At 41.1% G+C, this 22799-nt stretch overlaps 2 protein-coding genes across 5 annotated transcripts in view; one reads left to right on the top strand and one right to left on the bottom strand.

Moving 5' to 3' along the window:
• Window positions 1-9646, bottom strand: part of LOC110522372 (WASP family member 1) — a 138126-nt gene extending 128480 nt beyond the window's left edge. For 2 of the 4 annotated variants that reach the window (XM_036976020.1, XM_036976019.1), the window contains exon 1: window positions 4105-4509. The gene's annotated coding sequence lies outside the window, so the exon portion shown is untranslated. Of the gene's footprint in view, window positions 1-4104; window positions 4511-9526 lie in introns of those variants that run through there. The other 2 variants (XM_036976021.1, XM_036976022.1) reach the window with 2 other exon arrangements.
• The window catches only part of cdc40 (cell division cycle 40 homolog (S. cerevisiae)), a 45055-nt gene continuing 31790 nt past the window's right edge, over window positions 9535-22799 (top strand). The window contains exons 1-7 of the mRNA XM_021600723.2: window positions 9535-9748; window positions 15925-16011; window positions 16145-16274; window positions 16490-16579; window positions 16745-16884; window positions 17032-17128; window positions 17273-17412. Coding sequence (XP_021456398.1) covers window positions 9566-9748; window positions 15925-16011; window positions 16145-16274; window positions 16490-16579; window positions 16745-16884; window positions 17032-17128; window positions 17273-17412 — 867 coding nt within the window. The 5' untranslated portion in view covers window positions 9535-9565. The remainder of the gene's footprint in view (window positions 9749-15924; window positions 16012-16144; window positions 16275-16489; window positions 16580-16744; window positions 16885-17031; window positions 17129-17272; window positions 17413-22799) is intronic.

The following is a 22799-nucleotide window of genomic DNA, read 5'->3' as shown; positions in this document are numbered from 1 at the left end:
TCGGTCCACAGCACGTGTGTAAAGGGAAGATAACACAAATCCAGAAGATAAGGAAATCCCACTTGGGCGATAAGTCCACACTTGAAAGATAACAAGGACACACTTCTAAAGTGGTTTGGGACAGGGCCATGGGTGGACTGGACCACAGCTAGCAGAGCATCTGTTGGTGTGTGTGTGTGTGTGTGTGTGTGTGTGTGTGTGTGTGTGTGTGTGTGTGTGTGTGTGTGTGTGTGTGTGTGTGTGTGTGTGTGTGTGTGTGTGTATGTGTGTGTGTGTGTTTGTGTGAGACCGAGGGAGAGAGAGAGAGAGAGAGAGAGAGAGAGAGAGAGAGCACCCACATTTATCTCCTAAATGCTTTAACGGAGTGATTTTCAGTTTATGTCTCCATGTGTGATGGCGTGAAATACGTGTCTGTCCTGTACCATCTAACTCCTCTACACTGCAAAGGAACTTAAAGCACTATGTATGGAAAATGGCCAGTCATGCCATGTTTGAATGCCTTTGCTTAGGACTGATAAACTCAACAGCTGCCAGACGCCAAAGTCAGCCTAGTTGGTGAACCCACTCCGCCTTGTTATGCTATAGGAAAGCCTTTCTTAAAGTATTGGTTGGGTCGCGGACATGTTAATGGTGTCAGAGTAAATGTATAATTATTTAATGAATTACAGGAATTGATTTGGCCGTACACCTGCGCTCTCTGTTCAGTGTGCTCTCTGTTCAGTGCGCTCTCAGTTCAGTGCGCTCCCTGTTCAGTGCGCTCTCAGTTCAGTGCGCTCTCTGTTCAGTGCGCTCTCTGTTCGCTCTCAGTTCAGTGCGCTCTCTGTTCAGTGCCCTCTCTGTTCAATGCGCTCTCTGTTCAGTGCCCTCTCTGTTCAGTGCGCTCTCTGTTCAGTGCGCTCTCTGTTCAGTGCGCTCTCTGTTCAGTGCGCTCTCTGTTCAGTGCGCTCTCTGTTCAGTTCGCTCTCAATTCAGTGCGCTCTCTGTTCAGTGCGCTCTCTGTTCAGTTCGCTCTCAGTTCAGTGCGCTCTCTGTTCAGTGCGCTCTCTGTTCGCTCTCAGTTCAGTGCGCTCTCTGTTCAGTGCCCTCTCTGTTCAATGCGCTCTCTGTTCAGTGCCCTCTCTGTTCAGTGCGCTCTCTGTTCAGTGCGCTCTCTGTTCAGTGCGCTCTCTGTTCAGTGCGCTCTCTGTTCAGTGCGCTCTCTGTTCAGTGCGCTCTCTGTTCAGTGCGCTCTCTGTTCAGTTCGCTCTCAATTCAGTGCGCTCTCTGTTCAGTGCGCTCTCTGTTCAGTGCGCTCTCTGTTCAGTTCGCTCTCAGTTCAGTGCGCTCTCTGTTCAGTGCGCTCTCTGTTCGCTCTCAGTTCAGTGCGCTCTCTGTTCAGTGCGCTCTCTGTTCAGTGCGCTCTCTGTTCAGTTCGCTCTCAATTCAGTGCGCTCTCTGTTCAGTGCGCTCTCTGTTCAGTTCGCTCTCAGTTCAGTGCGCTCTCTGTTCAGTGCGCTCTCTGTTCAGTGCCCTCTCTGTTCAATGCGCTCTCTGTTCAGTGCGCTCTCTGTTCAATGAGCTCTCTGTTCAGTGCGCTCTCTGTTCAGTGCCCTCTCTGTTCAATGCGCTCTCTGTTCAGTTCGCTCTCTGTTCAGTGCGCTCTCTGTTCAGTTTGCTCTCTGTTCAATGAGCTCTCTGTTCAGTGCGCTCTCTGTTCAGTGCGCTCTCTGTTCAGTGCGCTCTCTGTTCAGTGCGCTCTCTGTTCAGTTCGCTCTCAGTTCAGTGCGCTCTCTGTTCAGTGCGCTCTCTGTTCAATGCGCTCTCTGTTCAGTGCGCTCTCTGTTCAGTGCGCTCTCTGTTCAGTGCGCTCTCTGTTCAGTGCGCTCTCTGTTCAGTTCGCTCTCAGTTCAGTTCGCTCTCAGTTCAGTTCGCTCTCTGTTCAGTTCGCTCTCTGTTCAGTTCGCTCTCTGTTCAGTTCGAGTCTCTCAAAATGAAAAAATGTCGACCAAACATCCACAGCATGTAAACCAGGGTCAGGGAGTTCTTTCAGAACAGGGCAGAATGCTTCAGGAAACAGTGCTTTGACAGTGGAAAAGTAAGTTGTCATTTTATAACAGCTGATGATGATAAGCAGAAATAAGGAGTACTATCTCTCATAGAAGTAGATGTGAATTTCTCTTTCAAACAATCCCCTTGTAAACAGCTAATAGCTAGCTAGCTAATGTTAGCCAAAGCACGCTAGCTAATGTTAGCCAAGCACGCTAGCTAGCTACTGATAGTGCAACCCTATGTAACATTACAGATGAGGATGATCAGGCCTATTGTCTCTCTTACTGTATAAATTAGTGTTGTAAACAAGTCTAGGTTGGAACTGTTGCTGTTAAAATACAAGTAGTAATTTCTTTCTGAACTTGAATAAACTGAGTTGCTCTTCTGGGTTGCTCATCTACAGCAGGAAGCGGTCTCCTGCATGCCGGAGAAAGCAGTAGATGTCCTGATCCAGTTTGGCACCAAATACGTGAGTCAGGGTTCTCAACTCTGGAATACTTCAAAACAAGTACAGAAACAGACTGAATGCTGAGAATGACATCAGTTTTGTACTGTCAAACTGAACATTGTACCAATTGTCTATCTTAGGGTCGGGTTTCCGAGACTAGATAACCATTGCTATCATGATCTGTTATCTAGAGGTTATCTGAACCTAACAGTGGGTTTGATCAGAGGCGCCTCCTCTTTACATTACTTCGCTCCAAAGCTTCGCTTTGCTTGACATTTGCATAAAGCAGAGCTCAACTTTACCTTCCACTCTGCTAGGAGGGTTCTCGCCGCTCACCTTCCCACAATCCCCTGCACATTTCTGAGCATTTAAAATAAATGTGGGGGGTGGGCCTTTCCTCTTTGTTCTCTATTGTTCCTCAAGCAAGGTGGAAGGCCGATGACATCACGATTCACTTCAGACCAGCTCCTCGAATGCCCTACTCCTAAATTTGCAGTTGTGTCTAAAAAAAAACACAATTTTGCTGAAAACGTTTGTTACCCTTTAGTGTGTGTACTTTACTGTAAGTTATACTTGGGATATCACTTTTCAACAGCAAAAGTAAAAAAATCTCTGGAGGTTGTCTTTAAAAATGGTAAAAAACACCCAAACCACAGCTATCTCATTTTCAGAACTCGAGTTGTGATTCAGGTTCGTGTATAGTCACTGTAAAATAAAGATGCTTGTGCCACCAAATGAACTCAAGACGATCGAGAAAAACATTTCCGATTTCACAAAGCTTCTTGCAAGATGATTTTCCCTGAATGTGTCTTTCCCTTCCCCCATGCCCCATAGACAACTTAATTGGAAACGAATTGAAGCTAGATCGAAGACTACCCTAACCCTTCTTCACCGAAAAGTCAATGCATTCTTCGTGGGGAAATTAAATCAGTGCCGTGCCCGTGCTTGCTCGCGCACAACCGGTGTTATCGCCGTTATCGTGCTCTTGTTGAAAAAAATATCCATTAGCTATCTAGCTAATAAATAACGACAATGTTAACCTGGGTATGACACAAATGTAAATACAGGGTTGTGATAATGCATTGACAAGATGCCAGATGTATATTTTCACACCAACCCTTCAAAATTACAATGTGGTGTGATAGTTAGCATGCAGCTTGCTAACCATTTCTCCTAATTTACAACGCGAGTTCGTGCAGATGTGAAACCTTGATCCCTTACCCCCATCTAATTTCAAAACATGACCATTGACAAGTAACGTTAGCTAGCTAGGTGTTCTTTCTCTCCGGTGTATACAGTATGCATAATGTGACCCCATTTGTACAACAAAATGACAAGTTAAAAACACTGAATTATATTTTCCTCACACCTGTCACCTGGCTAGATGGTTACAAATGTTAGTTAGCACAGACATTGATGGCTTATCATCGCTAACCAGCATTCAATTAGTATTACCACACAGAAAGAAAGTCGTTGACCAGCCGTTGCGCATGGGCTGGTGCTTATTTTAACAGTTAATTGTGTAAAGTAAATGGTACCAACTTTACTACATTTCAGAATCCTCAAATGTTCTTGTTGTTAGGCAAAAGTTTAGAATGAAACAATTCAGTCATGAGAAAATGTCATACCTTAAATGTTTGTTCAATTCCTCCTATGTTCTTGTCATCTCTACTGCAGTACAGTGCAATTCGCTGTTTCAATCAATTCAAATATCCAGCCTCATTCCATGCTGTGGTTATCATATAGCCGGGGCAAAATGAATCCCGTTAGAAAGGTAGCAGCGAAGGATCAAGGCACAATTCCCCTTCAAAAAGGGATCCCGGGGGCACAATCTAACGCAACGGACAGTACAACGGGCGAAGTTGAGTTGACGGCAGATTTTCAGATGAATTCATCCACATATATTGATCGACACGCGAAGAAACTGTGTTTTATAAATGCAAAGTAGAAATGACCATCTTTGACTTCGTAGGGAAATGTACCTATCGTAGAGACCATGATGGTACATACCACTTTCTATTGTTTGAGAGCCAACCCACGCATCAGAGCGAGGAGCCAGAAAACTGACCCGGACTAAATCTGATTACCTGATTGGCCCATTTTCTCCAAACCACTCCCGGTCTTGACTGTAATGGCCAATCGATAGCAAGGAGGTGGGTATCAATTTGATGCGTTCTGACTGCCCCTGCTGCACTGTTTAAATTGATTCATTTAATTTATTACATGGTTATTATCTAGTTATTACATACCTGTATCACAGTTACACATACAGCTGTTAAGAGCCTTTTGGTCCAAGACTTGGCGCTGCGGTAGCATTTGCCGTGCGATAGCAGAGAGAACAGTCACCTAAGTCATTGACTGTTCTCTCTGCTACCTCAAGTCTAGGACCAAAAGGCTCCTTAACAGCTTCTACCCCCAAGCCATACGACTGCTGAACAATTAATCAAATTGCCACCCGGACTATTTACACTGATGCTACTCCCTGTTGATTATCTATGCATACACACTTTACAAATGACCTCGACTAACCTGTACCACCGCACATTGACTCGGTACTGCCTGTATATAGCCTCGTTATTGTTATGCACTTTTCATGTGTTACTTTTTTTAATCATTTTTGTTTTAGTTTTTCACTTTAGTTTATTTATTCAATATTTCCTTAACTGTTTCTTAAACTGCATTGTTGGTTAAGGGCTTGTATATAAGCATTTCATGGTAATGTTGTATTCCGCACATGTGATTAATCATTTTTGATGTGATTTGTTTATTTATTTATTTCACTGTTCAAAATCAGCTGATTGATATAGGTAACCAATGTAATTCATTTATAAGGGGTTTAATAATTATCAAATAATCATCCTGTGGGTTATAATCATATTGCTCATCCGATTGATTTTCACGCACTCAACACAAGCTAGTCTTATTGGCTAATTGATTTAAATCCCAAAGAATATTGGCCAATCATGGGCTTGCCCAACCGATCATAGTGAGAATTCATAGACTTTAATGCCAGGCATGCACTACACGATTTTGCAACGAATTCGCCAGGTTTTTGCCGTCCAAGAGAATGTTCATGATAGGGGTGAATGCCTATGAACTTGGGCTAGGATCAGTTGTTTGAGCGGGTCAAGGACACACGGATGATGGCTGTTGCGTTCTCCAGGGGCCCGCCTTAATTATAGCCTAACTTGTCACAATACATTTCTGACTCCGCCATTTCTGAAAACTCTGCGCATGTACAACAAATATTGACATACAGTACCAGTCAAAGTTTGGACACACCTACTCATTCAAGGGTTTTTCTTTATTTGACTCTTTTCTACATTGTAGAACAATAGTGAAGACATAAAAACTATGAAATAACACATATGGAAGCATGGAGTAACCAAAAAAGTGCGCAACAAATCAAAATATTTGGTTGGCATTCTCTCTTCACCTGGAATGCTTTTCCAACAGTCTTGAAGGAGTTCCCACATGTGCCGAGCACTTGTTTGGCTGCTTTTCTTTCACTCTGCGGTCCAACTCATCCCAAACCATTTAAATTGGGGGTGATTGTGGAGGCCAGGTCATCTCATGCAGCACTCCATCACTCTCCTTCTTGGTCAAATAGCCCTTACACAGCCTGGGGGGTTGTTTTGGGTCATTGTCCTGTTAAAAAACAAATGACAGTCCCACTAAGCGCAAATCAGGTGGGATGGCGTATCGCTGCAGAATTCTGTGGCAGCCATGCTGGTTACGTGTGCCTTGAATTCTAAATAAATCACAGACAGTGTCACCAGCAAAGCACCCCCACACCATCACACCTCCTCCTCCGTGCTTCACGGTGGGAACCACACAAGCAGAGATCATCCATTCACCTACTCTGTGTCTCACAAAGACACAGCGGTTGGAACCAAAAATCTCTAATTTGGACTCATCAGACCAAAGGACAGATTTCCACCGGTCTAATGTACCTCGCTTGTGTTTCTTGGTCCAAGCAAGTCTCTTCTTATTATTTGTGTCCTTTAGTAGTGGTTTATTTGCAGGAATTCAACCATGAAGGCCTGATTCACACAGTCTCCTCGGAACAGTTGATGTTGAGATGTGTCTGTTACTTGAACTCTGTGAAGCATTTATTTGGGCTGCAATTTCTGAGGCTGGTAACTCTAATGAAGCAGCAGAGGTAACTCTGGGTCTTCCTTTCCTGTGGCAGTCCTCATGAGAGCCAGTTTCATCATATCACTTGATGGTTTTTGTGACTGCACATTAAAACACTTTCAAAGTTCTTGAAATTTTCCAGATTGACTGACCTTCATATCTTAAATTAATGATGGACTGTTCATTTCTCTTTGCTTATTTGAGATGTTCTTTCCATAATATGGACTTGGTCTTTTACCAAATATGGCTATCTTCTGTATACCAACCCACCTTGTCACAACACAACTGATTGTCTTTAATGCATTAAGGAAAGAAATTCCACAAATGAACTTTTAACAAGGCACACCTGTTAATTGAAATTCATTCCAGGTGACTACTTCATGAAGCTGGTTGAGAGAATGCCAAGAGTGTGCAAACCTGTCATCAAGGCAAAGGGTGGCTACATTGAGGAATCTCAAATATCAAATATATTTTGGATTTGTTTAACACTTTTTGGTTACTACATGATTCCATATGTGTTATTTCATAGTTTGGATGTCTTCACTATATTTCTACAATGTAGAAAATAGTAAAAATAAAGAAAAACCCTTGAATGAGTAGGTGTGTTCAAACTTTTGACTGGTACTGTACGTTTCCCATTATAAACCAGACCTGTCATAAAACTATGCACACGTTAGTTAACAAACTCTGCATGGAAAACTCCTCCATTCACCTTTTATGGTGAAAATAACACCCTTTTATTGCCGCATAAATTGGAACTATTGGCATTATTAGGCCATGACATGCAAAATACGAATTGTTGTTCAATATTTAGTTTACCAATATATTATTGGGTTTATATGTCCTGCCTTGATATTGGCTCTGAGATCAAATAGGCAATGATGTTGTGCTCCTATCGCACGCACAGCAATACTGTAGCTTACCCATACTGTCAAATATTGTACATAAACTACCTGTCTTTTTACTGTGTTGGCAGAACGTTTTAATCGTTAGCAGTAATTTATGCTGTATCTGGAAAATGACTGTGTCAGTTTCTGAACTAAAAAAACAATGGCAAGTAGTTGTGGACCTGTCAGCAGAAGGTTTGAATTCAACAATGTTTTATATAGACTTTTCCCCCAACCTAAATATGGACTGCCTGCGAATTCTGAAACATTGTAAATTCGACTATATGATATTGCAAAACTTGAAATACATATAACCTGTCTATTTACCAGGCACCTCAGTCCAATTAAATGAGGTATGTGGTCCGTGGTCATTTGTTATATTGCTCCTTCGAGAATATGAACCTATCAAGGCCAGAAAAGGTGAGGAATATTTTCTGCAATGGTTATGAAAATAAATGTAATATGAAAAAGATTCCTATGTCTAATTATTTTAGATTGAAAAATAAAACACAGACTTTCACTCTTCTCACAATTGGCAAATGGTTGCATTATTGTTAATATGTTTTCCTGATTTTAGTTTTGTATTTATAAGCTTTTCATGATATCCCTAAACAAACGAATTACTTTCGAGCTGGCAATTATTTCAACCACTAGCAGATGTGCATAAGCATGGTCTAAAGTTTGCAGGGAGGTGAGAATATTCTCACGTCAAGTTAAACGTTTATAAATCTGTCTCGCGGACATTTTGGGGTATACTTTGTATGCACGGTTTATAAATGAAGACCCTGACCCCTGTCGGATGTCCAGATCATTTTCTAATATGTCAGACATTTTGGTAATGCATCTTGTAGTATGAGCGATTGGGAAAGGACTGCTGCCAATAGCCAATGAGCATTCAGCATGTCAGACCAAAACAATGATGGCGAAGAGGAAAGCAACAACACGCGATGTGTGTACGGTGTGATGGAAGACAGATTGGTGGAGCTATGGAGAAAAGAAGCGGCCTTTTCAATGGGTTGTTCGTTTTACATGACCGGGTGCCCCGGTTGGACGGAGTTTGATTATTTTATACAATTCCATTGGTCTTTAAATTAAATCTACACCCACCAGGGGCACCTTGGCATACAAAACGAACTCCGCCTATATTACACGACAGAAACCCAAATTATAATTTAATATTAAGTCTACATCAACTAGGGAGTCATCGTGTAATATGAGCACCAACGTCCTGGGGTTGAGGATGGACGGAATTAAAGATTTTGGGACAAGAAAATCTCGAAATGTGAGCACATTCAATTTTCAGAAGTCATGTATGCCCAGTGAGAATTATATCCTTAAAGGTGTATAAAATGTATTTGTATCCGTTGATCACTCATCTGTTGAAATAAAAGTGACTTACAATATGTTATTCCAAAATGTATCATTATAAAATTCAACTAAACGATTAATCTCTCCCAATTTTGATGTTTTGATATAATTATTTTCACTTTAATGTCAAGACTATATATACACAAAAATAAACACTCACACACCACACAAAACCCACACACATTTACATAGGGCAACACTACACACACAAACAAACAAACCGACACAACACAACACACACACTGCTACTATTTTACTGTTATTATTACATATCCTGATGCCTATACATTTTACCCTGCTTTCATGTACCCTGCACATTGATCTGGTTCTGGTACTCCCTGTATATAGCTCCACATCGATCTGGTTCTGGTACTCCCTGTATATAGCTCCACATCGATCTGGTTCTGGTACTCCCTGTATATAGCTCCACATCGATCTGGTTCTGGTACTCCCTGTATATAGCTCCACATCGATCTGGTTCTGGTACTCCCTGTATATAGCTCCATTCTTGTATATTTTATTCCTCTTGTGTTATTTTTGTTTTTATTGCATCGTTGGGAAGGGCTCGTAAGCAAGTATTTCACGGTAAATTGTACACCCGTTGTATTCGGCGCATGTTACAAATAAAATGTGATTTGATTTGAAAGTAAATACCTACTTTTAAGACATTTCCGGTTGGACATTCACAACATCCAAGATGGCTGCCACCGTGGAGTCCCTCGTTTCGTACGGGACCGATTCAGATTCAGATAATGAGACAAAATCAAATGCTAGTCCCGAAAAAATTGACCCTGATGCCCTAGCACACCTCCAACCTTTGAAATCTGGGCAAACAATGTCTTTAGCTCTCCTTAATTCAGCTCCTGAGGTCGCCGTAAAGGTAAGCGAGCTAGCGAGGCAGAGTAGCTGGTTGCTAATTAAGCTAGATATTGTAGCTAGCTAATGTACGCTAGCTAACTAGCTAGTGCTATCCAGCTAGAGTCGGCTTGTCACCTAGAAAGCAATTTAGGAATGTAATCGCTAACTTTACTTATCTAGCTACACTAACGGTAGGTGGATAGTGAAAGCACATATATAACAATTACAGATCCTATTCAATTCATAATTATATGGATAGAACAATGAGTTAAGTTACTTAAACCAAATATTTGTATAACTAACTAGCTAAAACAGGAAGTTTCAATAGAAATGCGATGTGCTTGCTTAGTAGGCTAAAAGTATTAATAATTTTAGTGGAAGAAGTTAAGACTAAATTAATGTTAGCAAACGATTTTAAACTAGGGAAACTGTGTCACTTCTCTTGCGTTCATTGCACCCAGAGTCAGTGTATATGCAACAGTTTGGGCCGCCTGGCTCGTTGCGAACTAATTTTCCAGAATTTTACGTAATTGTGACAACATTGAAGGTTGTGCAATGTAACAGCAATATTTAGACTTCGGGATGCCACCCGTTAGATAAAATACGGAACGGTTCCATATTGAACTGAAAGAATAAACGTTTTGTTTTCGAAATGATAGTTTCCGGATTTGACCATATTAATGACCTAAGGCTCGTATTTCTGTGTGTTATTATATTATAATTAAGTATATTATTTGATAGAGCAGTCTGACTGAGCGGTGGTAGGCAGCAGTAGGCTCGTAAGCATTCATTCAAACAGCACTTGACTGCATTTGCCAGTAGCTCATTGCGCTGTTTATGACTTCAAGCCTATCAACTCCCGAGATTAGGCTGGCAATACTAAAGTACCTATTAGAACATCCAATAGTCAAAGGTATATGAAATACAAATGATATAGAGAGAAATAGTCCTATAATAACTACAACCTAAAACTTCCTACCTGGGAATATTGAAGACTCATATTAAAAGGAACCACCAGCTTTCATTATTTAAACCAAATTGAACATGTTTCATTATTTATTTGAGACTATATTGCTTTTATTGATGTATTATATTAAGTTAAAATAAAAATGTTAACTCAGTATTGTTCTAATTGTCATTATTACAAATATATATAAAAAAATCGTCCGATTAATCGCTATCAGCTTTTTTTGTTCTCCAATAATCGGTATCGGCGTTGAAAAATCATAATCGGTCGACCTCCCTCCTTTCCTCCCACTTTTCCCGAAATAGTCTCCTGACGTCACAAACCCCGTTGCTGTGCTTATTTGATGGCAGTGGTATTGGTATATGTTCTTAAAAGAGAGGATGCAGTAAGGAGAGCGATAATGTAGCCTAAACTACTGAAAACAGGCCTTTTACAAGACTACATCATGACAGGAGCATTTGATTCCTATTAAAGAGATGAAGTCCAGACAGACTACATTAGGAAACTTTCTGAATGGGCATATGAGCCTATAGAGAGAATCAGCAAACTCACACCCCCATAAAAGCACCCGTCAATCAAAGCCACTAGCGTATGTCAGACACAAGCAAATATTTCTCCTTTCCATTAAAAGTATAAAAAAGTGTAGGCCTACATTAGGCTTTCCGAAAGTAGGCTATAAGATAATGAAAGTGTGACGGGGACAGCTATGCTATAGTATGAAGATGAAATTGACAATAATTAAAATAGAAACGAATACACACAGCATGTCCATAGCCTATTTATCTGTGACGCTGATTATCGAGGCGGAGAGTATTGAAAAGATTTTTCAAAAACTGTGAGGAACTATTATAATTTGAATGGATGAACAAAAAAATGTGTTGTACTCCGAATTGTCCCATTATCCCAACTGTTACACTGAAAAGATTAAACGACTGCTAATGGGACAATTCAGAGTACAACGCATTTCTCATCGCTGGATTGAGGTACGTTTTCCTAGACCTATCTCGCGCTGGCTCCGCAGTGTCTTAATCTACATAAGAAGGCTGTCCAACCATAGTGCAGCTGTAAGCAAGCAGGTTGGAAAATGAATAACTAGATAAATTGGATCAAGCTGGCTGATTTCTTATCAAGGTAGGTAAAGTGTTTATATTTAAAATCAACCTGGGCTGCCCTTAACAGAACACAATGGTATGTAAAGTTTGATTAATTGGTAACAGTACTGTTCTGAACGACAAGTTGAAGAACATTGTGACTATCGTGGCCCAGAGGGCAATTGTCTACGGTGGGCTGCATGAATTTTTGCCTTTTTTTATTTATACAGTGCCTTGCGAAAGTATTCAGCCCCCTTGAACTTTGCGACCTTTTGCCACATTTCAGGCTTCAAACATAAAGATATAAAACTGTATTTTTTTTGTGAAGAATCAACAACAAGTGGGACACAACCATGAAGTGGAACGACATTTATTGGATATTTCAAACTTTTTTAACAAATCAAAAACTGAAAAATTGGGTGTGCAAAATTATTCAGCCCCTTTACTTTCAGTGCAGCAAACTCTCTCCAGAAGTTCAGTGAGGATCTCTGAATGATCCAATGTTGACCTAAATGACTAATGATGATAAATACAATCCACCTGTGTGTAATCAAGTCTCCGTATAAATGCACTTGCACTGTGATAGTCTCAGAGGTCCGTTAAAAGCGCAGAGAGCATCATGAAGAACAAGGAACACACCAGGCAGGTCCGAGATACTGTTGTGAAGAAGTTTAAAGCCGGATTTGGATACAAAAAGATTTCCCAAGCTTTAAACATCCCAAGGAGCACTGTGCAAGCGATAATATTGAAATGGAAGGAGTATCAGACCACTGCAAATCTACCAAGACCTGGCCGTCCCTCTAAACTTTCAGCTCATACAAGGAGAAGACTGATCAGAGATGCAGCCAAGAGGCCCATGATCACTCTGGATGAACTGCAGAGATCTACAGCTGAGGTGGGAGACTCTGTCCATAGGACAACAATCAGTCGTATAATGCACAAATCTGGCCTTTATGGAAGAGTGGCAAGAAGAAAGCCATTTCTTAAAGATATCCATAAAAAGTGTCGTTTGAAGTTTCCCACAAGCCACCTGGGAGACACACCAAACATGTGGAAGAAGGTGCTCTGGTCAGATGAAACCAAAATTGAACTTTTTGGCAACAATGCAAAACGTTATGTTTGGCGTAAAAGCAACACAGCTCATCACCCTGAACACACCATCCCCACTGTCAAACATGGTGGTGGCAGCATCATGGTTTGGGCCTGCTTTTCTTCAGCAGGGACAGGGAAGATGGTTAAAATTGATGGGAAGGTGGATGGAGCCAAATACAGGACCATTCTGGAAGAAAACCTGATGGAGTCTGCAAAAGACCTGAGACTGGGACGGAGATTTGTCTTCCAACAAGACAATGATCCAAAACATAAAGCAAAATCTACAATGGAATGGTTCAAAAATAAACATATCCAGGTGTTTAGAATGGCCAAGTCAAAGTCCAGACCTGAATCCAATCGAGAATCTGTGGAAAGAACTGAAAACTGCTGTTCACAAATGCTCTCCATCCAACCTCACTGAGCTCGAGCTGTTTTGCAAGGAGGAATGGGAAAAAATGTCAGTCTCTCGATGTGCAAAACTGATAGAGACATACCCCAAGCGACTTACAGCTGTAATCGCAGCAAAAGGTGGCGCTACAAAGTATTAACTTAATGGGGCTGAATAATTTTGCACGCCCAATTTTTCAGTTTTTGATTTGTTAAAAAAGTTTGAAATATCCAATAAATGTCGTTCCACTTCATGATTGTGTCCCACTTGTTGTTGATTCTTCACAAAAAAATACAGTTTTATATCTTTATGTTTGAAGCCTGAAATGTGGCAAAAGGTCGCAAAGTTCAAGGGGGCCGAATACTTTCGCAAGGCACTGTATATATTTTTTTAAATAAATGCTCACACCCATATTGATCAGGCTACACCCACCAAACGGAAGCAAACACACCTCAGACTGGTGAAGAACAGTGTGCTATATTTGGAGGAAACATGTTGTTCAGTACAGAGCCATCGCGCAATTTAGCAAAACGTTTAAACTTTCTGGCGCAGGCATTCTGCTAGCAACCCACCTCGACAACATCCGGTGAAATTGCAGAGTGCCACATTTAAAATACAGAAATAGTCATAATAAACATTCATAAAAAAATACAAGTGTTATACATCGGCTTAAAGATGAACTTCTTTTTAATCCAGCCGCAGATTTCAAAAAGGCTTTACGGCGAAAGCATACCATGCGATTATCTGAGGACAGCGCCCCGCATACAAAAGCATGAAAAACATTTTCCAACCAAACAGATGCACCACGAAAGTCAGAAATAGTGATAAAATAAATCGCTTACCTTTGAAGATCTTAATTGTTTTGCAATCCCAAAGGTCTCAGTTACACTATGAATGGTCGTTTTGTTCGGTAAAGTCCTTAAGTTACCTGTAAACTTGGTCCAAACATTTCAAACAAAGTTTCTAATCCAACCTCAGGTACCCTAAAATGTAAATAATCGATTAAATTTAAGACATGTTTCCAAAACCGGAGAAAAACAATGAGGAGCGCGCTCTCATCCACGCGCACCAAAAGACTGGATTCCAACTGAGTGACACTTAGAAAGAATACAACTACTTCTTCATTAAAAAACATCGAACAATTTCTAAAGACTGTTGACATCTAGTGGAAGCCATAGGAACTGCAAACTGGGTCCTAATAATTTGGCTTCCCCATAGAAAAGCATTGGAAAATCCAATGACCTCAAAAAAAAGAAATTCCTGGATGGATTGTTATCGGGGTTTCGCCTGCCAAATCAGTTCTGTTATACTCACATATATATTATTTTAACAGTTTAACAGTTTTAGAAACTTTAGAGTGTTTTCTATCCAATACTACCATGCATATTCTAGCTTCTGGGCCTGAGTAACAGGCAGTTTACTTTGGGCACCTCAGTCATCCAAACTTCCGAATACTGCCCCCTATCCCTAAGAAGTTTTTAATGAACGGAACGCATCCCAGGATAGGTGTGTGACAATTAACATCAAGCCCCTTTAATCTGTAGTGACACTCCATCCCGTGAACGGGACCGTTGTCATCATCTGACACTAATTAGCATAACGCAACGGACATATATCTTCCTATAAAATAGTCCTATTCATGAAAATCACAAGTGAAATATATTGGAACACAGCTTTGCCTTTTGTTAATCACCCTGTCATCTCAGATTTTCAAAATATGCTTTACAGCCATCGCTAGACAAGCATTTGTATAAGTTTATCATAGCCTAGCATAGCATTATACCTTGCTAGCAGCAAGCAACCTTGTCACGGAAATCAGAAAAGCAATCAAATTAAATCGGTTACCTTTGATGAACTTCGGATGTTTTCACTCACAAGACTCCCAGGTAGACAGCCAAAGTTCATTGTTCCCCAAAATATTATTTTTGTAGGCGAAATAGCTCCGTTTGTTCTTTACGTTTGGCTGAGAAATTGCCCGGAAATTGTGGTCACCACAACGCCAAAAAATATTCCAAATTAGCTCCATAATATCGACAGAAACATGGCAAACGTTTAGAATCCATCTTCAAGGTGTTTTTCTAATATCTATTCGATAATATATCCGTCGGGACAATTCGTTTTTCACTAGGACCGATTGGAATAATGGCTACCTCTGTATTTGACGCGAGAATCTTTCTCGGAGCCACCATGTGACCACTTACGCAATGTGGCCGCCTATGGCTATTCTTTAACAGAAATGCGTAAAACTACGTCACAATGCTGTAGACACCTTGGGGAATACGTAGAAAGCGTAAGCTCGTTGATGGTACATTCACAGCTGAATAGGGAGTCATTGGAACGCAGCGCTTTCAAAACCCGGGGCACTTCCGGATTGGATTTTTCTCAGGCTTTCGCCTGCAACATCAGTTCTGTTATACTCACAGACAATATCTTTACAGTTTTGGAAACGTTACGAGTGTTTCTATCCAAAGCTGTCAATTATATGCATATTCTAGCATCTTTTCCTGACAAAATATCCCGTTTAAAAAGGGAATGTTTTTTCCCCAAAATGAAAATACTGCCCCCTAACACCAAGAGGTTAACTCAAGTGCCTTCATAGCCTGATGACTGACCAAAATGATGAGCAGTAGAAAACCTGTCAAGTTTCTTCTCCCCAACAGGAGGCTGTGGAGACTGGTGTGCATCTGGACCCCTCTCTCAAAGAGGTCACCTACAACCCCACATATGAAACCATGTTTGCACCAGAGGTAATATGTTTCGTAGTAACATTTTACTCAAGAAACTGACGTACATCATTCGAATGAATCTACCTACCTAACTGTACCCACATAACATCTATTTTTGCACTGTGTTTACTCTTACATATTTCTTTTCTCCTAGTTTGGTCCTGTCAACCCATATAGAAGTCAACAGATGGCTGCTCCCAGGAATATGCTTTCTGGCTATGCAGAGCCTGCTCACGTCAATGACTTCATGTTTGAACAGCAGCGGAGGACCTTCTCCACCTTTGGTAAGTTAGTGTAGGAGTGTCTGGGACTGTAGCCTATGTGCCCAGTATAGACCTTATTCACACCACGGCCATTGTCTATGATAGAATGTTCAACTGTGAATAAGGTCTAGTGAAGAGGTTAACCTTCCTTTCACCTTGAATCTAACGTTTTGGGGCTTTAAGGTAATTTAGCATCTTGGTTATTTTATTCACTTGTCATTTGCTTTTGCGTTCAGGCTATGCTCTGGATCCATCTGTGGACACAACAAGCCAGAATTCCTCCAATAGCTACATTGGTGCAGTGGATGAGGCAGAGAAAAAGAAAGGTAATGCTTCATTTCCTACTATTTGTGTTTTGCTTGCGGTGTATTGCTAGACGGATAGAGGGATGTTTTGAAACTTAATGGAAAGCTGTTGTAGTCATTGTTCTCCATAACACTTTGTGAAATAAAGAACATAGTGTAACAGTTTCTCTTGTGTTTCTCTCCTAGGGTTGACTGTGTTTGAGGTTGGACCAAAAAAACATGACAAGAGGAAAAAGGTGCAAGGAGGTGAATCGGATGACATTGACAATTACCTTGGGCCCTGGGCGAAATACGTGGACGAAAAGGACGGCGCCAAACCATCAGAGGTAATCAATCAATAATTCAATATCGTGTGAAGTTCCTCCAAGCAATATGGATGTTTGTATTATATAGGAGCGTGTTTTAGACTTAACTGTTTTTCCTCCTGTAAAGAGATGGTTCTAACTGATTGTTGTCTGCTGATTGGTCTGTAGGAGGAACAGAAGGAGCTGGATGAGATCACAGCCAAGAGGCAGAAGAAGGGAAGGAATGAGGAAGAGGCTCCGGCGGAGGAGAAGACCATTCTCCATGGTAACTAACACAATCATCTCAACCATTACTAATTACATAACTGAACTGTTCAGCATTCACTCAGATGAGAAGAGCATTTGCTGCAACCCTGTATGTAGGAAGTCCTAAGTCTTACTGTATACACCATCTCCTCTGTGTCTCCAGTTAAAGACGCGTATGACTACCAAGGGAGGTCTTACCTCCACGTACCTCAAGACGTGGGTATTAACCTGCGTACTGCAGACATACCAGACAAGTGTTACCTGCCCAAGAAACAGATCCACGTCTGGACTGGACACACCAAGGTGAGTTGTCAGTGGACACCTTCAGACTCCAGTGTTTGCCCTAGGATTTGCCCTAGGAGTTACAGTTAAAGTCGGAAGATAACATACGCTTAGGTTGGAGTCATTAAAACTCGTTTTTTCAACCACTCCACAAATTTCTTGTTAACAAACTATAGTTTTGGCAAGTCAGTTAGGACATCTACTTTGTACATGACACAAGTCATTTTTGCAACAATTGTTTACAGACCGATTATTTCACTTATACTTCACTGTATCACAATTCCAGTGGGTCAGAAGTTTACATAAACTAAGTTGACTGCGCCTTTAAACAGCTTGGGAAATTCCAGAAAATGATGTCATGGCTTTAGAAGCTTCTGATAGGCTAATTGACATCATTTGAGTCAATTGGAGGTGTACCTGTGGATGTATTTCAAGGCCTACCTTCAAACTCATTGCCTCTTTGCTTGACATCATGGGTAAATCAAAATAAATTACCCAAGCCACTGCTCCAAAACCACCATAAAAAAGCCAGACTACGGTTTGCAACTGGGGGACAAAGATTGTATTTTTGGAAAAATGTCCTCTGGTCTGATGAAACAACAATAGAACTGTTTGGCCATAATTACCATCATTATGTTAGGAGGAAAAGGGGGGATGCTTGCAAGCCGAAGAACACCATCCCAACCGTGAAGCACGGGGGTGGCAGCATCATGTTGTGGGGGTGCTTTGCTGCAGGAGGGACTGGTGCACTTCACAAAATAGATGGCATCATGAGGCAGGGAAATTATGTGGATATATTGAAGCAACATCTCAAGACATCAGTCAGGAAGTTAACCTGTAGTGACGCCCAGCCCGTGAACGGGACCGTTATCATCATCTGACACTAATTAGCATAACGCAACGGACATACATCTTCCTAGAAAATCTTCCTATTCATGAAAATCACAAGTGAAATATATTGGAACACAGCTTAGCCTTTTGTTAATCACCCTGTCATCTCAGATTTTCTAAATATGCTTTACAGCCAATGCTAGACAAGCATTTGTGTAAGTTTATCATAGCCTAGCATAGCATTATGCCTTGCTAGCAGCAGGCAAACTTGTCACGGAAATCAGAAAAGCAATCAAATTCAATCGTTTACCTTGGATGAACTTCGGATGTTTTCACTCACGAGACTCCCAGGTAGACAGCCAAAGTTCATTTTTCCCCAAAATATTATTTCTGTAGGCGAAATAGGTCCGTTTGTTCTTCACGTTTGGCTGAGAAATCGCCCGGAAATTGCGGTCACCACAACGCCGAAAAATATTCCAAATTAGCTCCATAATATCGACAGAAACATGGCAAACGTTGTTTAGAATCCATCCTCAAGGTGTTTTTGTAATATCTATTCGATAATATATCCGTCGGGACAATTCCTTTTTCTCTAGGACCGATTGGAGTAATGGCTACCTCTGTACTTTACGCGAGAATCTCTCTCGGAGCCACCATGTGACCACTTACGCAATGTGCCTCCATACGGCTATTCTTCAACAGAAATGCGTCACAATGCTGTAGACACCTTGGGGAGTACGTAGAAAGCGTAAGCTCGTTGATGGTACATTCACAGCTGAATAGGGAGTCATTAGAACGCAGCGCTTTCAAAACCCGGGGCACTTCCGGATTGGATTTTTCTCAGGCTTTCGCCTGCAACATCAGTTCTGTTATACTCACAGACAATATCTTTACAGTTTCTCACAGACAATATCTTTACAGTGTTTCTATCCAAAGCTGTCAATTATATGCATATTCTAGCATCTTTTCCTGACAAAATATCCTGTTTAAAACGGGAAAGTTTTTTTTCCAAAAATGAAAATCCTGCCCCCTAACACCAAGAGGTTAATGCAAATGGGTATTCCAAATGGACAATGACCCCAAGCATACTTCCAAAGTTGTGGCAAAATGGCTTAAGGACAACAAAGTCAAGGTATTCGAGTGGCCATCACAAAGCCCTGACCTCAACCCTATAGAAAATGTGTGGGCAGAACTTAGAAAGTATGTGTGCGAGCAAGGAGGCCTACAAACCTGACTCGGTTACACCAGCTCTGTCAGGAGGAATGGGCCAAAATTCACCCAACTTATTGTGGGACGCTTGTGGAAGGCTACCCGGAACGTTTGACCCAAGTTAAACAATTTAAAGGCAATGCTACCAAATACTAATTGAGTGTGTGTAAACTTCTGACCCACTGGGAATGTGATGAAATAAATAAATTCTGAAATAAATCTCTCTACTATTATTCTGACATTTCACATTCTTACAATACAGTGGTGATCCTAACTGACCTAAGACAGGGAAGTTTTACTAGGATTAAACGTCAGGAATTGTAAAAACTGAGTTTAAATGTATTTGGCTAAGGTGTATGTAAACTTCCGACTTCAACTGTAAGTGTCTTCCTGCGGGGTTGTGGTGGGATCTTCCTGGGGCAAATATCTATACATCTACATAATGCAGCCGCAATTTAGCAAATGCATATAGGGGAAACACTGGACTCAGGTGAGTGAGGGAACACTCATCATCAGTCACGCTGGGTTAGCTATTGGATGACTGATACACACTTTACAGTGTCCGTCATCTTTACATGAGGGAAATGTGTGTGAGCGACAGATGGAGAGGAAGAAAGTGCTGGTTCAGCAGACGGAGTGTGGAGAATATGTGATCAGGCCTTTGGTTCTGTCTGTCTGCAGTAGCGAGAGAGGGGAGAATCGCAAAGGCCTAAAATGAACAGGGCTTCCATCCCACTCATACTGGAACAGTTGCATACCAAGAGCCTAATTGAAAAGCTAGAGGGATGATTAAAAAAAGAAGCATGCTAGTGGGCTTGTGATGGAAAGATAGTGGATGGCAGGCTGGTAGATGGTTTGATAGTTTAGAGACGTGTTCTGTTAACATCATTGGGATTTGAGGAATATCCTGCACGGTGAATGCCATGAGCAATGTCTTGGTACAAATGAGTGTGCAGCAAGGCATGAAAGCCTGATTTCTGCCTCTATAGAATTAGCATTCAAAGAGGATGTCCTCTTACTGCTGCGCTGCTAGCCATAGGGCAGGCTAAGTGTAATCTCTCTCTCTCTCACACACACACACACACACACACACACACACACACTGAACTGTCGATGGGTAGGGGATCAGTGCTGTCCAAGACAAGTTGTTGGTGGGTATTATCACGTGCGCACACACGCGGTGTGTCAGTGAGGTGTTGATGTTGCCAGAGGGGTGATTGTGCCCTTGATGAAATGTTAACAAACTCCCAAAGACCAAGGGATAATTATGACCAGAGGCAAATATTAAAGACACACACACACACAGCGGTCTACTGCTCATTAAGTGGTGTCGAACTGCACTGTACCACAACACCTGCTGTTTCTGAAAATGGATAATAATAAGGATTGTTCTGGCTCTGTGGGAATACAGACGAGAGATAAGACACCACGTTAAGCAGGGGTGTCGTACTCATTCCATGGAGGGCCTAGTGTCTGCAGGTTTTTTTTTCAATTAAGACCTAGACAATCAGGTTAGGGGAGTTCCTTACTAGTTAGTGACCTTAATTTGTCAATCAAGTACGAGGAAGGAGTGAAAACCCTCAGCCGCTCGGCCCTCATTGGAATGAGTTTGACACCTGTGCTGTTAAAGTGGAACTGACAGCGTTAACTACTTTGCAGAATGAAACAGACAATCATAATATCAGTCAAAAATATCACATTCCCAGTTTATGGTACAAAACCAACTTTATAAGAGGTTTTCAAAATAGGTTCTATGTAGACGTCGACCGATTATGATTTTTCAACGCCGATACCGATTTATTGGAGGGCCAAAAAAAAGCATATGCCGATCAATTGGACGATTGTTTTTATTTTTTTGTAATAATGACAATTACAACAACACTGAATGAACATTTATTTTAACTTAATATAATACATCAATAAAATCAATTTAGCTTCAAATAAAATGAAACATGTTCAATAATAATGCAAAAACAAAGTGTTGAGGCCTCCCGGGTGGCACAGTGGTTAAGGGCGCTGTACTGCAGCGCCAGCTGTGCCACCAGCGACTCTGGGTTCGTGGCCAGGCTCTGTCATAACCGGTCCAAGTATCAGAGCGAGTGACGTTTGAAACGCTATTAGCGCGCACCACTCTAACTAGCTAGCCATTTCACATCGGTTACACCAGCCTAATCTCGGGAGTTGATAGGCTTGAAGTCATAAACAGCTCAATGCTTGAAGCACAGCGACGAGCTGCTGGCAAAACACACGAAAGTGCTGTTTGAATGAATGCTTACGAGCCTGCTGGTGCCTACCATCGCTCAGTCAGACTGCTCTATCAAATAATAGACTTAATTATAACATAACACACAGAAATACGAGCGAATCTGGAAACTATCATCTCGAAAACAAGACATTTATTATTTCAGTTAAATACGGAACCGTTCCGTATTTTATCTAACGGATGGCATCCCGAAGTCTAAATATTCCTGTTACATTGCACAACCTTCAATGTTATGTCACAATTACGTAAAAGCCAGGCTGCCCAAACTGTTGCATATACCCTGACTCTGCGTGCAATTAACGCAAGAGAAGTGACACAATTTCACCTGGTTAATATTGCCTGCTAACCTGGATTTCTTTTAGCTAAATATGCAGGTTTAGAAATATATACTTTATTGATTTTAAGAAAGGCATTGATGTTTATGGTTAGGTACAGTCGTGCAACGATTGTGCCTTTTTCGCAAATGCGCTTTTGTTAAATCATCCCCCGTTTGGCGAATACGCACCACATCGATTATATGCAACGCAGGACACGCTAGATAAACTAGTAATAACTAGTGATTATGATTGATTGATTTTCATAAGATAAGTTTAATGCTATCTAGCAACTTACCTTGGCTTCTTACTACATTCGCGTAACAGGCAGTCTCCTCGTGGAGTGCAATGTAATCAGGTGGTTAGAGCGTTGGACTAGTTAACTGTAAGGTTGCAAGATTGAATCTGTCATTCTGCCCCTGAACAAGGCAGTTAACCCACCGTTCCTAGGCCGTCATTGAAAATAAGAATGTGTTCTTAACTGACATGCCAAGTTAAATAAATGATAAATAAAAAATAAAATATATTTTAAAAAATTGGCCAAATCGGTGTCCAAAAATACAGATTTCCGTTTATGTAAGCTTGAAATCGGCCCTAATTAATCGGCCATTCTGATTAATCGGTCGACCTGTAGTTCTATGTGACTCAACGTTCCATGATGTACACTAAGACATTGTTGTCTAAATAGATGGATGCAGTTCAATGAATGATTAATATAATTCACCAATACTTTTCTTTGGAGTCCAAAAAATATTACTATCAGGTTGTAAACCACAGCTGGCCTGCTACAT

Source organism: Oncorhynchus mykiss, chromosome 4 (assembly GCF_013265735.2).
Source record: "Oncorhynchus mykiss isolate Arlee chromosome 4, USDA_OmykA_1.1, whole genome shotgun sequence".
Taxonomy (NCBI): domain Eukaryota; kingdom Metazoa; phylum Chordata; class Actinopteri; order Salmoniformes; family Salmonidae; genus Oncorhynchus; species Oncorhynchus mykiss.
This window is presented reverse-complemented; position numbering and strand designations above follow the sequence as displayed.